Raw genomic sequence first — 17,353 nt, forward strand, 5'->3', positions numbered from 1 at the left:
GTGTTTGCAACCCTTTAAAACACGTGCACATGATAAACTTTCCCTATTTAAGTTTGCGTATTAATCCACGAATCACATGACAGCCGAACCGTGGGTCATGATCCGTATGGATCCGGGATCAACTGCGACCTTTTTATGCCATTCTTCAAATTTTCAAAACAGATCAATGGAGGTGCAGTAAACATGTTCGCAAGCCACGCCCTCTTAATGCATATTCATAAGTCCCCTTTATCATGTGACATCAAAGATCCAGAATCCATAAATATTTTTTACATGTGGCAGCAGTGGCACAGAATCCAAATAAAAGTAATTTGTAACTACAAAAGAGCCTTCACACCGTGGTTTATTCTGAACGTGTCTGTACTTGAATGACATAAACACTTGACAGCTAACCTTTGTGAACGCACGTCTCCAGCATGTCCTTTAACACATTCAAACACAAGAGCAAATATTGATTCAAAACCATTTTGAGGAAGAAAAACCTGGGCGCGCTTCATGCAGCGATTAGCATCAGCCTAAAGTTGCATGCATAATTACAAGAACGCAAGCTCCGCCCCCTGAGATGCTAAAATGGCTGGGATGTGTTTCCACAGAGTTTCTGAAAGAGGATGGCAGACACATTACTGTAGCGATGCGAGAGAGAGAGAGAGAGAGCGAGAGAGAAAGAGAGAGAGAGAGAGAGAGAGAGACAGAGAAAATACTCGAAGAGAATCTAGACAGAAAAGAGCTCGGTTCAGAAATGGGGGGGGGGTTCACCAGCTGGCTGTTGTCTGTGTGGTTTAATGAAAGGGCTGTGTGATATTTATGCATGTCTCTGAGGCTGGGCTATGACTCCTACACCCGTCGAACAATGGCCCCCAAACACTTGCCCCGCCGAGCATTTGATGCAGCCGCCCGGCTTTTCAATCCTCCAAACAAAACCCAGACTCTCACAATCACACATAAACTCTGTTAGGAGAAAAATTCTGTCATCATCTACACACCATAATGTCACTCAACACCTGTGTGGCTTTCTTTCATGAGACACAAAAGAGGTTAGGAGGAGGACAGCTTTTTCAATAAAATAAAAAGTACACAGTAACCAGGGGCTGAAATAAATTAAAACGCATCAAAAAATGTTTGTGGTGTCCATGGCTTTTGCTTAATATACTTCCAAAGCAATGCAATAGATTTCAGTGAGGAATAAATTCATGTCATTATAAATTCTGTCTTTTGCTAAGAGCTTAAATGTCATTTGCTAACACGTATTTAAACTTGCCACAAGAGGACACATTTCGCTAGGCTTGACATGGAGTCTTGTGAAGTGGACTCAAACAGAATAATGATTTTGCATACTTGATTCCGATTCATTTAGCCATTTGCCTTGAATCACTGAATCAGTCTCTCTAGAGAAAAAGATAATGTCAAACAGTAAAGCTGATATTTATGACTAATCAGTGAATTTCATAAAGGGTGTGAAGCAAGTTATATTAATTTTATGAAGCTCAACTGGTAAAACATGATGCTGGCACCGTTCTGTTTGTGGGGATGGTCAACGATTAATCGCGATTAATTGCATACAAAATAAAAGTGAGTTTTGCATAACATTTGAGTGTATTTTGTGTGTAATTATTATGTATACCTATTATGTAAACACACACGTCTACATTTCAGAAATGTTTTAATTATATATCCTTTTTTATTTATATATAATATAGAATATATAAAAATATTAGGGGTGTAACGGTACACACAAAAAAAAATGCAGTTCGGTGCGTACCTCGGTTTTGAGTCCACATTAAACAGCAGGTTGTTTATTACTATAAACTTTAACAATTTGTTTTAGAGCTGCGACTAACAACTATTTCTTCTGTCGATTAATCTAGCGATTATTTTTCCGATTAGTCGACTACTCTAACGATTATTTTTTTATTATTAATGTAGTGTTCTTTTTTTTTGATTAGCTATTTAATCTGTTGGATACTCTGTTTGATCTGACAGTACGTTTTTCCTCATCTTTGCTTGTGTCGCCAATGTAAGCTGTGATTTAAACTAACAAACCCCTCCGCAGCTGAGTAACAGCTGAGTAAGCCCGGGTTACAGCTCTTCTCTGTCCCCACCAGATTAACTGGTCTCATTGTGACAATGATATGATTGATGTGAGGTGCAGATGAAAAATCTGATCAAGCATTCCGTTATTCTCACTGTCACAGAAAGCGCGTCTCATGATTGCATAGCAACGAAAGACGCGCAACCTCTCACGCACTTTTGAAAGAACGAAACAGCGTGTTGACACACGTTTAACACATGCTTTTAGAAGCGACACATAAGTGTAAACATTTACATCAAAAATCAAACGAATATACAACTAAGTAAATACAAACCTTGTATATGTTATATGTTTGACAGGAGACTTCCGCCACTTAATATGTTCGAGTGGAAACACGAAAATTGACCTATGTTCCGCACACAAAAGACTGCATTCGGTGCACATGTGCACCGTGCCGAAAGCCTTGTACCGATACGGTCCGGTACACGTACCGTTACACCCTTAAAAAATATAAATAAATATATTCGCATATGTAATTGTTTCCTAATTACATACATGAATGTGTGTGTATTTATATATGCATAATAATTACACACAGCAAACACTCATATATTATGCAAAAACTCGTAATTAATTTAATTTCGTATGCGATTAATCATTATTAATCACGATTAATCGTTGCCCATCCTTGCATCGCAACCATGCCTGCGAGATCAAGTTAAAATGTAAGTGTAAAATATATACCTTCTATATGACAATTTATTTTAATTCTGGTATATTCTTTCAATATGCCTGTACTTCCTGTTTTAAAAGAAATGGTAAAAATACAGAAAATTAAAACCATGGCATTTCATTCTCATTTAAATCATGCAACGCGGACGCCGAATGCCAGCTTTTTCAGCCGACTGCCAGCTGATACTGACCTTGACGAGCTGAGCTTTTCACTCAAAGTTGAATATTCAACCCTCGGCGCTCAGCACTAAGTGTAGAAAAAACACAGAGCGGCGTCTTTCTTTCAGCACGAAAAAAAACAGCTGCTGGCTTTTTAAAAAAAACAGCGCTTTCATTGGATACAATTGAAAACATACGCCACCAGCGTAAACGCTTTGGTGTGTACGCCCCCTAAGAGAGCATTCTATTCTACCCTAAAATGTGCATTGTGTAACTTTTAGAAGGATTTCGGAAATGCAATATTGTATGCACAGCTATATTTTCAGTGGTGTATAAAGATCTTACATTATTACTTTAAAATAAGCTACCATTTAGCGCCACAATGTTTCTACAGTAGCCCTAAATGGACAAACTGCTATAAAGAGTGTGTTTTGTCACTGCGTTGTCTCAGACAATGTCGTGTTTGTCTTGTGGCAGCTATCGTAGCTTCTCTATGCGTTTCGAAAAGGAGGAGCGAGCTGCGGACTGAGTCGTTGGTTTCAATTCAGTGTCTCGCTGCAATGCTGCTAAAAATCTTTACATTGAAACATACATTTTGTAGCCCATCTGATATGATCTAGGTTTCTCATTTGCTTTCACCATTTCACACAAAGGATAAAACACTTGGGATCAAATTACAAATGTTTGATTAGTTAGCACACTTACAAAAAAGGCCTAGGATAGCCTGCAGGCCATATCTTGTGCTCATTTTCACTGTGTTTGAAAACTGCTGTTCATCACAGGTGTTGCACGACCCTGTTTAGGGGGCCTGCAGTCTGTCTTTTATCTTAGCCCTGCTAAAACCTGAGTTTAACTCAGCTGTCAGCACCCTAAAAATATATGATTGTGTGATTTTTCTTCACACTTGCTGAAAACAGTAGCGGCAGTGAACTATGGGAAATTACTTCACTAAAAATATCAGAAGAAAAGTTCAACATATAGCGGAGAAAAGGTTATGGTAACTGATTATTTATACATATTTTTCCGCTTCATTTTAAAGTAGTTATAAACTTCTCACAACATACTGTAACAGTAATGAAACTGTGGAAATTGTGTCTAAAAAAATCCAAAATAAATTAAAACTTAGAATAGAATTCTTAGCATAGAATTTGCAAAAATGTACTCTTGTCATTTTATTACTCAGCTCCTTGATGTCTCACAATGATATTTTTAAACAGTATTGAAAAATGTCCTGGTTTGGGCATTTATAAGCTGCTTTTTCTTCATTATTAAGTCCAAGTTTTCCATTTAACAAAGTTTTTTTTACTAAAATGTAAGTTTTCTAGCTAAAGTAATATGTGACCCTGGACCACAAAGCCAGTCATAAGTAGGTATATTTGTAGCAATATCCAACAATACATTGTATGGGTCAAAAATGTATGCTAAAAATCATTAGGTTTAAGCAAAGATGAAGATATTTTGAAAATGTCCTGCCATAAATATATATAAAAATGTATTTATCATTATTAATATGTGTTGCTAAGGACTTCATCTGCACAACTTTAAAGGCGATTTTCTCAATATGTAGATTTTTTGCAACCTCAGATTTCAGATTTTCAAATAGTTTTATTTCACACAAAATATTGTCTTATTCTTACAAATCATATATCATTGGAAAGCTTTCAGCTTAGGTATAAATCACTTTTTTTTCTCAAAAAATAAAGACTGGTTTTGTGGTCCAGGATTACAAATATTGATGCAATTATATATTTTCAACAGTCTGTACAACTGATTTAAACATTTGAACATACACATTCAATTCAACAGTTTTTAAGATCATGAGAAATATTTCAATTAAGTTAAACTTTTGACCAGTAATGTATCAGTTTACGTAACTGCTTAAATATACCACAGTTAATGACAGTTGTCGGTTAAGCAACCTGGTTTGAACCCACAACCTCTCGTACAAACCTCTCGGTTAGGCCCACATCAGCACATCAGGCAAGACTGAAATCCTCGAGTCGTCCCTGCTGTAAATACACATGCACAAACTAAAACCAATGCCATCCTCACTGATCTACCTACATTTGGTTTACAGGAGACTCTTTCGAAAGCCATCCTTTTAAACTGTTATGGGATGACGAGTGTTCAAACAGAGCCGTCCTGTGCCTCAGGCTTCCCTCCTACAGTGACTGTTGATTTTACGCACCACATATGTTCCCCCGATCAGTTTCAACTACTGGAGTTTTATGTATTTCCTGTTAGTTTCCTTTTAATCTTTGAATCTGGATTTCTTTGGTTTGACGTATTAAACAAAGAAATGTTTGACATCATATTAAACATAAACGAGTATAAAATGTGAGCTTTGTTTGCTCATAGCTTTTTTTAAGCTGTTCTGGATGATTGTTAGGGTGTTGTTACATGACAGCTGAGGCCAAGAGTATAGTATAGTTTTTTTTACATGTACGCGAATATAAGCACACAGTCGAATGCACAGCCTTGCAAGGTAAAGTTTATCTGATTCATACTGATTCATGTGCATTACAACAAAATTCAAAACATCTTCTGGGCTACATATTATATTCTCCTGTAGGTGCATGAGCAATCTACCCATACAATGTATGCAGGGTTTTAAAAATCTGGCAGTGTACGTACAGTACACTCTGATGACGAAAATTGCACAGCGCACACTGTACCCAGACCCTAGTGTACACGTAAATAATGAACTACAATTCTGTGTTTTTTGTGCTCATTGCAATGAGTTTGATATGACATTCCGCACTGCAAAATTTTTTTTTTTAAAGTAAACATTTTCTTAGTATTTTTGTCTTGTTTTTAGGAAAAATATCTAAAAATTCTTAAATTAAGATGCTTTTTCTTGATGAGCAAAAAGACCCAAGAGAAAAAGTCTAGTTTTTAGACCAAAAATATCAAATTTAAGTGATTTTGTGCATAAAACAAGCAAAAAAATCTGCCAATGGGGTAAGCAATTTTTTCTCGAATTTTTCTTGAATTAAGTGTTTAAGAAAAATGTTCAAGATTTTTTTTCTTACCCCAGTGGCAGATTTATTTTTGCTTTTTTTGCAAAAATACTAAGAATTTTTTTCTTGAAAATAATTTTTTGCAGTGTGCACTGCAAAAAAATGTCTTAGTAGTTTTGTCTCGTTTCCGGTACAAATATTTAAAAATTCTTGATTTAATATGCATTTTCTTGAAAAGCAACATGAACTAAGAAAACAAGACTAGTTTTTAGACAAAAATATAATTTTGTAAATAAATGTAAGTAAATTTGTGCTCAAAACAAGCAAAAAAAAAAAAATCTGACAATGGGGTAAGAAAAAAAACTTTAAATAAGTTAACCTTTTTCTTAAACACAAGAAAAAAAAATCAAGAAAAATGTTCCTAACCCATTAGCAGATATTTATTTATTATTTTGCTTGTTTTAAGCCCAAATTCACTTGATTTTTTTTGTTGTCTAAAAACTAGACTTGTTTTCTTAGGTCATGTTGCTCATCTAGATAATGCATCTTGATTTAAGAATTTTTAGATATACCCCCAAGTTTCAATGATATTCTGGTCTTATTCTGTGCACTGCAAAAAAAGACTTTCTTAGTAGTTTTGTCTCGTTTCCGGTACAAATATTTAAAAATTCTTGATTTAATATGCATTTTCTTGAAAAGCAACCTGAACTAAGAAAACAAGACTAGTTTTAGACAAAAATATAATTTTCTAAATAAATTTAAGTAAATTTGTGCTCAAAACAAGCAAAAAAAAATTAAATCTGCCAATGGGGTAAGAAAAAAACTTTAAATAAGTTAACCTTTTTCTTAAACACAAGAAAAAAAAATCAAGAAAAATGTTCCTAACCCATTGGCAGATATTTATTTATTATTTTGCTTGTTTTAAGCCCAAATTTTTTTTTGTTGTCTAAAAACTAGACTTGTTTTCTTAGGTCATGTTGCTCATCTAGATAATGCATCTTGATTTAAGAATTTTTAGATATACCCCCAAGTTTCAATGATATTCTGGTCTCTAGACATCACTCGGATCCCAGCTTCAGTGCAAGTCTACAGGATTTTGTTCACCCCTATATGGTCTGCCAAGTGAAAATCATAAATCCAATCTCTTAAGGAAAAATAAAGGCACTCCTGTCCTTAACAAGCTACGTAATTTGATTTATCAGTCATGCCTCTAATAAAAACATTATAGAACAAGTCATGTGCTTATTTCATTTCTAATATACTGTTGTACTGAAAACACTATTACTGTGGTATTTAAAACAATACTATGTACTGTTTGCAGACACGTACTACAGAGCTGTAAATTGTAAATGATCCCAGTTCTATATATATACATGCATATGTACAATGTAAGGTCTGTTTATATATGCTAATGATTATGTAACATATGTACTGTAAATGCTGTCTGTAAATAAATGACAATATTCTTGCAGGCAATATTCTACAGCAAATTCTACTACCTGTCCCACTAAAGTCCAGTTACTGTTTAGGTAAATGGAAAATTGATTGCTTTATTGAAATAGCCTTTTTCTTTCTGACCTCAAAACACTTTCAATTTAAAACTTGTATGTGTTTGTAACATATTGATGATTAAACAAGTGTAAGAGAAGTTAAGAAACAATTTACTTAGGGGCCGTTTACAAACCATTGTTTTCATCTAAAAACGAAAAACTTTTTTTTAGGTCATTCATTTATACAACAACAACAACATAATAAGGGGTGTAAAACGACAAAAAACTATGGATTTAGGCTAAACGATATATACTGCTAACAGTTAAAACATGTCCAGTACAAGGCTTATCTACTCTGAGCAAACAAAATAAAAGCAGTTTCCAAATAACATGCATGAAAGTGTCTGAGGACACGGAGGGAATTAACATCTATGAACGTCAATGACATAATAATTCCACCGACTTCCTCTTGGTATTAAACTGATTATGCATTTTCCACTCGTTTTAAGAACACAAATCGGCATCAGCGGGGAAGGATTATTCTGACAGGCTAATATATATTCCCCACTTCATTAAAGCGTCGAGAGCACCTTGCTGGAATTATGAGAGGTTCCCAGGGCTACAATACTTAAGCCCTAAATATATTCATACAACAACAATCTACCAAGGCCTTCTTCAAGACACCTTCATTGAGAAAATGGTCAAGCTCATCTTTGATGTTTTATAAGTGGTACTAAATCAGTTTTGGATGCTTTTCTGCAGTGAACGTAGTCATGGCAAACCTACTGAAATGATGGTGCTTTTAAGAGGACTACATATCAAGCATAGCCAAACATCAAAGGTGAGAAAACATTAAAAATACAATTCAAACCTTGGGCTGGATGAAAACTGAATGTTTACATTCAATAACTAGTAAGTTATACATTAAAGAATGATCACAATACACTCACCTAAAGGATTATTAGGAACACAACACTAATATTGTGTTCGACCCCCTTTACCCTTCAGTACTACCTTAATTATACATGGCATTGATTCAACAAGGTGCTGAAAACATTCTTTAGAAATGTGAGGAGGTACTTGTTGTTATGACCATGAATTTACCAGAATGCATTTACCAGTAAATACAAAAACGTGCTGTTCACACATGCAGTGACGTTCCGTCTTTATACCAGTAAGACATCATTCACACACATCAAAATACCAGTAAACTCAGAGAAAAAGCAGAAGTTACCTGTGGCGCGCGGCCGGTGAGCTCGTGTTGTATTTGTAACAATGGCGGGTTATGACTTAATGTCCACGGTCCATATTTTGTCTGTGGCAAATGATGACGGTCGCAAAGTTGCTCGTGACCAAACAACATTGTGTTAGGCGGCGTCAACGGAACCTGAGTTTGCACATTAGACTTCACAGAGGAGCGAGGTAAAGTTTAGTTTTAGGTTTGATATTCCCTGCATATCCGCCTAGGCTGCTTTAGGGGCCGTCTGCAAATCACAGAGGGTTTGCTAAGGACGTCGGCAATTTGGCAAGTTAAGCTGTTTGAAACAACTTTGGTGAAGAAATGTGGATGTTAACTTCAGGTGTGCTCGACTTTTAAGCAGCACGTGTGTGGAAACATGCGGGGGTAAACGCGTCATCTATATATATAAAAAAAACAAAAAACGTTCTGATTGGTCCTAAGCCGAAGCTGTCAGCACGGTCTGACATCGTCTGTTCTAAATGCCGGTAATCCTATATTTTTCGTTCACAAATAGCACTTACTGGTAAATAACTTGTAATCTTACAACCTGTCTTACTGGTAAATTGGGAGTACAGATTTACCGGAAAGGTTCTGTTCACACATTACCTGTTAACTGCAATTTACCAGTAAATTACCAGTGAAGACTGTATGTGTGAAAGGGAATATTGACTGTTCCACACTAAACTTCTTTACTGTATCAGGTTACTTTAACATGTTTGTTACTTTATCAGGGTTTATTTGCAGTTGTACTCTGTTGTAATTTTGAAACGCATCTAAAGACACTGTTACTTTTCCTGTTTGCACTATTTTTTGCACCATGAGAGTATAAATAAATACAGAATCTGTGTTTACATTTTAAACTTGTAATTGATGAATTATTATTGTGTAATTGTTGTTGTGTGATGTTTTTCAGCAAAGTCACTGGAACACAACTTAAACATAACCTAATCTGATATTTTACAGAAGAAAATAATTTATCGTCATTTTTTTTAGTCACTGCAACAAACAACTGAAATTACCGCAATAATTTTTTTAGGCCATATCGCCCATCCCTAATCCCTATTGATGTATTGTTACACCAATTTACCAGGCATGTGTAAAATCCAACCTATTATTTTTAGGGTGCCATTTTGGTAAACATTACAAATATTTCTTATTGGGGCCGTTTCCCCGACAGGACTTATCCTAGTCCTAGACTAACATGCATGTTTGAGCTGCCTTAATTTAAAAACAACTTGCACTGACTTATCCTAACATATCAGTGCCATTGTTTTGTCTCAAGATGAACACCAATAACGGTTTTTGTAAGGTATTAGTAAAAACAACTTATATGTCCTAATATAACTAAGGCCTAGTCCTGGATTAATCTAAACCCTGTCCGGGAAACTGCCACATAATGGTTTTAATTGAACTATGAACTATGTAGTTTTCAATGAAAATCATGCATCTAAATTTGCTCATTTGCATAAATAGGAAATTTTTAACGCTTCGTTTGGTAAAAAGTATTTGTTGTTTTGTCTGACTAAAGAATAAAGCCATTTTAAAGCAAACATAAAAATAATAATTTTAAGTAAAAATGTTTTAGCTTTACTGCACAGATCCATGGGAGATTAGCTTTTAAACCCAAACAAAACTACGCATTTCTGAAGCTACTACAGTCTACATGAAACAATCTCAACACACGGATGCAGAGGAGGAAGGGAAACCAATGCACTTCCTGTATGTCATTTCCTTCACGGCACTAAAATCACAATGAGAATATTACAGACAGAATCTCAGCCAAATGTCAAGCCCAAACGCCAGTTCATTCATGACTAAGACTGACAGTGATTTGATGTTTAAACAGCATGTAAAGCTGACTCATAAAAATGATGCTCTTTAATATCCACTGAGATCTGTTGCCAACTAAATAAGTCAGAAGTGTTTATCAGTATAAGATGTCCATAACATTACAGCTTGTCAAACATTTATAAAACAGAATTTGACACTGGGTTAATATTAGGAATACTGACTCTTTATTTTAAGGATATAAAGTATGATGCTTTTTATTTGCCTATAAGGCTTCTTAAAGATGGTTGTTACTTGTGTCACAGCTTATGAGTATGAGAGTGGTAAGTTAAAGATCTTCTACGATTTTACACTTCCTTTGTTGTGTAAGTGTGTATTAGTACATGTTAACGATATGCAAAAGTGCAAACCCCAAAGGTAACGATGGCGCGAAAAATAATGTGTTTTTAACCATAAACCACGCAAACACATTGTATTATACCAAATACACAAAATAACGTTGTTTTTCAGTAATGATAAAAGTGCCCTTTAAGATATTTGGCATTTTGGATTTAAAGCTTGTAGCAAAAATGCAGAAAAGTTTGAGAAGTTTGACACATTAAAGTGAATACTTTTATTGAAACTTTCTGTTAATATTGTCAAAACACTGAGCCAGACTGATTTGTCAGAGCACAGAAATGTGCACTTGTGTCACACATTGGTACACATTAATAAAAAACATCCTTGTGTTCATTCAGTAAAACGATCCTTTTAAATCATCCCGATTCAGGTAATTATATTTTTAAGGAGGAAAGACGCAGTTTCATCAATTCTCTCGACAACACGCAATCACAGCGGCTGCGATGACGTCTTGATGTCTCATTTATTATTGCGCAAGCCAGATGTGCTCGTGTTCGCTCCACTGGTACAGCGGATGCTTTCGCCAAGAAGTTAGACAGAAAGAAACGGAAACTAAAGAGAATGAGTGAGACACAGCAATGCGCAGGTACGTCCGACAAGAACCTTGACGTTGTTTTAGTACCAAAAAGAGGATCTTATCCCTTCCGAAAGGGTTTTTAGCACAGGGGGAAACATTGGCTGCGTCCGTCCAAATAACCACACTTGCTGTCCTTGCACTTGACTGCTTAAATTACGTTTTCTTGTATTTGGCCCAAGTGTAGTGGGCGTGAAGATTAAGCGTGCATGTAGATTTATTCACCCGATGGATTCACGCTGCCAGCGAGAGCATCAAAAAACGCTTGAATGCATTCTCTGGAAATCTCTCAAGCGGAGGTTTTCACCTTCTGATTGGTTGGCGCCGAACGTTTCCGCCTTGCGATTGGTTGGCGCCGAACCGCGTCATAGCTCATTACCATAAAGTAACGTTAATCTATGTCTACTTAAAATGTAAATTTAAATTTTTTTCTTTAAATAAAATGAATACATAATACTCTACAATTAACATTAACTGAATTTAAAGATTATGTACACTTATCTGAAACTTTCAGAAGCATCATTCTTTGCACCTGTAAAAACTAATGTTCAGGGGTTGTACATCTTTAAAATTAACAAAGTTCTTGAGAATCGTGATCTTAATTTTAGGCAAAAGAATGGTGATTCTCATTTTATACAGAATCGTGCAGCTCTAATGTATGCGCAAAACACGCAAGATTTTGATTTACTTACGCCTGTAGTTGCGACTGCCCCATCAGTTGTAAACAAGTGGCAAATCCGGCGTCAAACTGAACCTTGTTTGTTCAGAGAGCAATCCTCTACGAAATTCAGCCATGGAACAAACATAAACCCATTTGCAATTACGTTGCTATCCGGGAAAACAAAACTGCATCCACTGTTGTCTTAAGACAGGGAAAGCTAAATAAGGTTTTCTTCTCCTTACATCCAAAAACACTTTTGTCGAACCATCTTGATAAAACAACTTGTTGCGCGCTGTGCAGTAATACTTGTGCCTTCTACTTGACGGAGCAATGCTAATGCAAGTTCTCACTTTCACTTGATGTGCAGGGCAGGCGTGCTTTTCTGGGGGTAAAGGACCATTAAAGGAATATGGGGCAACGAGTCGAAACTGATACCCCAGTTTGAAAAAAAAACTTTCCGAAACTTGTAGGAAAAAGGAGGGTTACAACTCTTAAACACACTCTTAAACCAATGTATAAATTGTAGTAAAATAAATGTTTGCCCATTACTGGAACTGCTCCTGATGGCGTGCATCAGAAAAATCCTGCAATTTCAACATAAAAGTGCAGTTCACGCTACTAAAGCAGTTCACCGTCTTATTTACTGTATGTACGGTAAATCCCAGGCCGTGTCAATCCAGGACGATTTAAAAATACTACTAATTGACCTGAACTCTGGTACAAAAGCAGGAGTTAATCCAAATCTCGCTGATGATTTTTGTCAGAGCAAACATGAGGCCTGAATGTTGTGAGTAAAACTAGCTCACGCGTGTGACTCAAATCAAATCTGAAACTTGGTAATGGACTACTGCTGATAGGAATTTATTTCACTAGGCTATTCACTTTTTCTTTTAAAAAGCAAATATCAAACCTGTGCTAATGTTGATGTTTAAACATGCCAAGTGTGGATATGGTGAGGGCAAGATAACTCTATAAGTTACTAATATAGGACAATTGTAGGATTACGGAAACACTGAGAGCAGTAAGGAGGTGTTGAGTGAAGGAGAACTTCAGCAATATGGAAAGAGTGAATCCAGGCATGAAGTCGATGAGATCAAGAAGGTGACAGGAGTCAAAACTGAAACTGAAATTTGAAGAAAGAGCGTTCAGGGTTTACAGTCAGCAGATCTAAAGTCTGACGTCACACAATGGCTTACTTTACACAAGTCACACATTTGTATGAGGGAGCCACAGTTATAAACACAACCCTGAGGCGATGCGCATGGGCAACCGCACACACCCATAATAACAAACAGCTTACTGTAGTGCACTTCTAATCATGCTACAGTCACACTGCACTGCTGTTGTCTACACAGAGAAGAAGTGGTTGAAAATAAAAAAAAAACATGTGAGCCAATGACATCCTGTAGAACGATAAAAAACAAAGCTAATCTCACAGATAAGTGCATTTCACCTCAGCCGAGTGTCGAGGGGGATTTTGAAGGCTGTAGCCGATTACATCACCACTACACTCAAAAAATGCTGGGTTAAAGGTTAATGTTGGGTCTAAAAGGGACAGTCCCAAATTATGTTGAGTTGTAATTTAACCTAATGTATGCTGGGTTGTTTCAGCTCAAAATGCTGGGTTGTGTTAACCCATTTCTGGGTTAAATATAAACATTTTGGGGGTTATTTTAACCTAACCTAACCTAAAGGTTTGTCCCCTTTTTTGACCCAACACTGGGTTGAAAATAATCCAGTAATAATTTGTGCATAATGCAAAACCCCGCTTTCCTATTGCTCACCTTGTAGAGCAGGAGTGGGGTCCTGGAGGGCCACTGTTTAGTTTTGTTTAGTTGCAGCCCTAAACCAAACACACCTGAATTTCATTTTCAAGTAATCCTGAAGACTTGAATAAGATTTTCCAGGTGTGTTTAATAAGGGTTGGAACTAAACTCTGCAGGACAGTAGCCCTACAGGACCCAGGGTTCCCAACCCCTGTTGTAGAGAATGGAGATGGCAACTCATCTCTAACAATGGTTAAATCTTTGTAAAGCACTTTTAGTATCATTGCATCCATAAGATGAAACGAATCGCTTTACTGTTTTCCTCATTTCTGTAAGTCGCTTTGTATAAATTTGCTTAAGGCTTGTAAATGTAACCCTAAGGGAATGCATGTGATTACAAAATGTATAGCTGTAAAGGCACTGTAAAACTCTTTGGATTAGGACGTCTGCCAAATGCATGCACGTAAATTGTGGAGATTGTAATGGGTCATTTCAACGAATGCTTTAGTTTTTTGTGGGCAGTGTGAATCAGGCAATGGATGACGGGTCCATGAGCATGCTGTCTGAGGTTAAGAGTAAAGCTACAAGAGACTAGTCCCTTAAGCAGCTCATCTTACCAAATACAAACCCTCAATAAAAGATACTACGTGAAGTGGCTAGTACACTCTAAAAATGGCTGGGTTATTTTTGACCCATAATGGGTAAATATTGGACAGAACACTTCTTTTTTGTCCACCAATCAAGTAACTTGTCATAAATGAGTAAAAATGAACAAATAAATAAATTAGCAAATTATTGCCCCGCCCCCCGATACTATCGCGCATCGGCAATCTCACAGGCTGATGATAGGACGATCTCACTATGGGGCATATCGATATCGCCCAACACTATTGGCTAGGTATGACATTATCTTACTGTACACATATTATAAAATATCCCCTAAAGCAATACGCTTACGCTCCATACAAAGATACATTATAATTAAAGGTAAAAACACTACAATAACCACAAAGCAGCTTCTTAACAATGCGAGAATGAAAAACTTGGATAAAGCTGATTCACACAGCAGCTGTCTGAATCACAATGGGCTGTGTTAATCACAGTACAGTTCCTTTGCCATCTCTAGAGACTGGCACAGAGCTTCCCAACATTCGGGAAAGCATCTTTATCCAACTTAACTATGAAGGCCGGACTAGCAAAGATGAAACACTAGACTTCCTGCAGTGCAAAGCATCATGGGAGTTTGTAAAAAAATGCTGAAACTTGCCGTTTCATTAAGCACACTTAAAGGTATCGGTTCTAAACCGAGATATTTTTAAATTTAGGTCAATTTAAAACAATCGCTTGGCATGCTTAACTTAAAAGTACCATTTATACAATTTCAATGCATTTTGTGCTGCTTCTAAGGCTTCACAGATACCTAATATGTTTGAGGCCTGCGCATAGTATGTCTGCCTGCAGTCCCATGACACCTTCATCTCTCCTTTCAGATGTTAAATTACATTAGAACATATCTGGATCCACTTTGCACTTCAACAGATGTCCAGCACGTAAGCTCACCATTGATCAGACCTCCTTAATTCTCAGGACAGAATATTGTAAACCTCAGCAGTAGGGATGTGGATCATGCACGTATTACGGTATATGATGGTAGTAGTATTATAATATGGTGATATACTGGTGCACTATTGCATTTATAACACCTAAAGTACTGTAATTGTACTGTGGTAAAGTGACATTATCAGATGGTATAACCATAGTACTTTGATGTGCACAACAAAGCAATTAATGTACCACAGTATTTTTGTGGTACTATCATGGCACGTGTTCAGAAACACATGGTGGTACCATGCCACATGCCCAAAATATCAAGGTAGTACAGTGAAACTTTGTTTATTTCTATTTTAGGTCCAATAGCATGCGTATGACATGTGACTCTGTAGTCACCAGGTTAAACAATATCAAAATACCAACATGGTTGTATCATGACACAAACAACTATGGTAATACCATGGTACTTTGATTATATTATGACACACTAGCTTGCAACAGTACCAAATGATTGGAACATTTACGTGAATGGTATTTAAATTGTCATGCAAGAAAAGTTAAATATAGGATTTATTACAAAAACTATGTACTATGTTTTTGGAGGATTGATTACAATTTGTATTACTATAGTTTTACCACAAATATCATGGTAAAACTATGATTACTGTACAGTGACAATTGTACATTTGTGCCTGCCATGCTTCCACTACAAATAACGTGGTTACCGTAGTAAAACTATGGTTACTTTTTGTAAGTGTACTTCAAAATGATAACATCATCATCCTTGGCACTTTTTGGGCTCAAACCGACCCGTTATACTGCAAACACTGACCCGATAACGAACTCTATAGAATCTATAGCCCTCAGCCTTTATTTCCAGCATCACACCCACCGTCTATGTTCTCTCTGTCGCTGATGTGCTGTAGGTTGCAGCCCGTGTCCTCTCTGCTCAGCTCCGCTTCGGGCCGGTACGGTTCCAGCCTCGAGTGCGCGTTCCTCCGGAGCTTCGGGCTGGACGACACGCAACACGACGTGGTGTTCCCCATGGTTCCTGATGTCTGGAGATATTAGCGCTGATAAATATCCGCCCACCGATCGACGGAGCCCACCCGACAGAAGATGGGGCGTAACGGGCGCGGATGATGAGATCAAACACAGGCTTCGCGATCCGCTATAAGATCATTCCAGTGTGCCGAGCGGATTTAAACGCTCGCGGAGAGCCATTTAAATGCAATGCGTTAAAATCACCGATAAGAGTTATTTGTATCAGGATTGCACGCCCATTCGTCAAAACAACAAAAACTCTGCAATAACTGCGCTGTATGATGTTTGTGGGTGTGCGCGTGCATCAATAGGTTATTTCATTTCCGCGCGTCGCCGTTACATTGTGTCATTCAGCTGTCAGTGTATCGCCGAGCCCAACACACATACACACACACACACACCACTGCGATCAGCACGGAACAGCTTCCGGTTCAGCGCCTGACGTCGCTGCCCAGACCGATAAGCGTATGACATCAAAATAGCGCGAGAAAGATTCTAGCACTGCTTTCATTAAGTATAATATGAATACGTTAACTACTTACTATTATGTTGTTGATAATATTTAGCATTTACCAAAAAACAAATACCTTATACTCAGTTGAAAAGTCAGGGGTTTGATTCAGGAAACACAAATAGTATACAATAAATGCACTGTACGTCGCTTTAAATAAAAGTGTCTGCTGCCAAATGTCACGGTTGGTCTAAACCGGATAATGGAAAAAATAACAGAAGACGACCCTTGTGAAAAATTAGCGTACTTAAGTGTATTGAAAGCATACTTTTTGTGTGCTTAAAATAATAAAAGTATAATTTTTGAAAAGTGCACTCGCTGATAATATAATATAATACAAATTAAAGACCACTTAAGCGTACTTAAATGGAATACACTTTAATTACACTATTTATTAACACACTTAAGTGCACTTTTTACAACTGCACTTTGTAATAATAGGTATTTAA

The 17,353-nt window shown here is 36.8% G+C and overlaps 1 protein-coding gene across 4 annotated transcripts in view; it reads right to left on the reverse strand.

The window, feature by feature from the left end:
- The window catches only part of ccny (cyclin Y), a 74,098-nt gene extending 57,273 nt beyond the window's left edge, over positions 1–16,825 (reverse strand). For 2 of the 4 annotated variants that reach the window (XM_055181820.2, XM_055181819.2), the window contains exon 1: positions 16,242–16,825. In XM_055181820.2, coding sequence (XP_055037795.1) covers positions 16,242–16,395 — 154 coding nt within the window. In that variant the 5' untranslated portion in view covers positions 16,396–16,825. The remainder of the gene's footprint in view (positions 1–16,241) is intronic. The other 2 variants (XM_055181821.2, XM_055181823.2) reach the window with 2 other exon arrangements.
- Positions 16,826–17,353: the final 528 nt, after the last annotated feature.

Source organism: Misgurnus anguillicaudatus, chromosome 25 (genome assembly GCF_027580225.2).
Source record: "Misgurnus anguillicaudatus chromosome 25, ASM2758022v2, whole genome shotgun sequence".
Classification (NCBI taxonomy): Eukaryota; Metazoa; Chordata; class Actinopteri; order Cypriniformes; family Cobitidae; genus Misgurnus; species Misgurnus anguillicaudatus.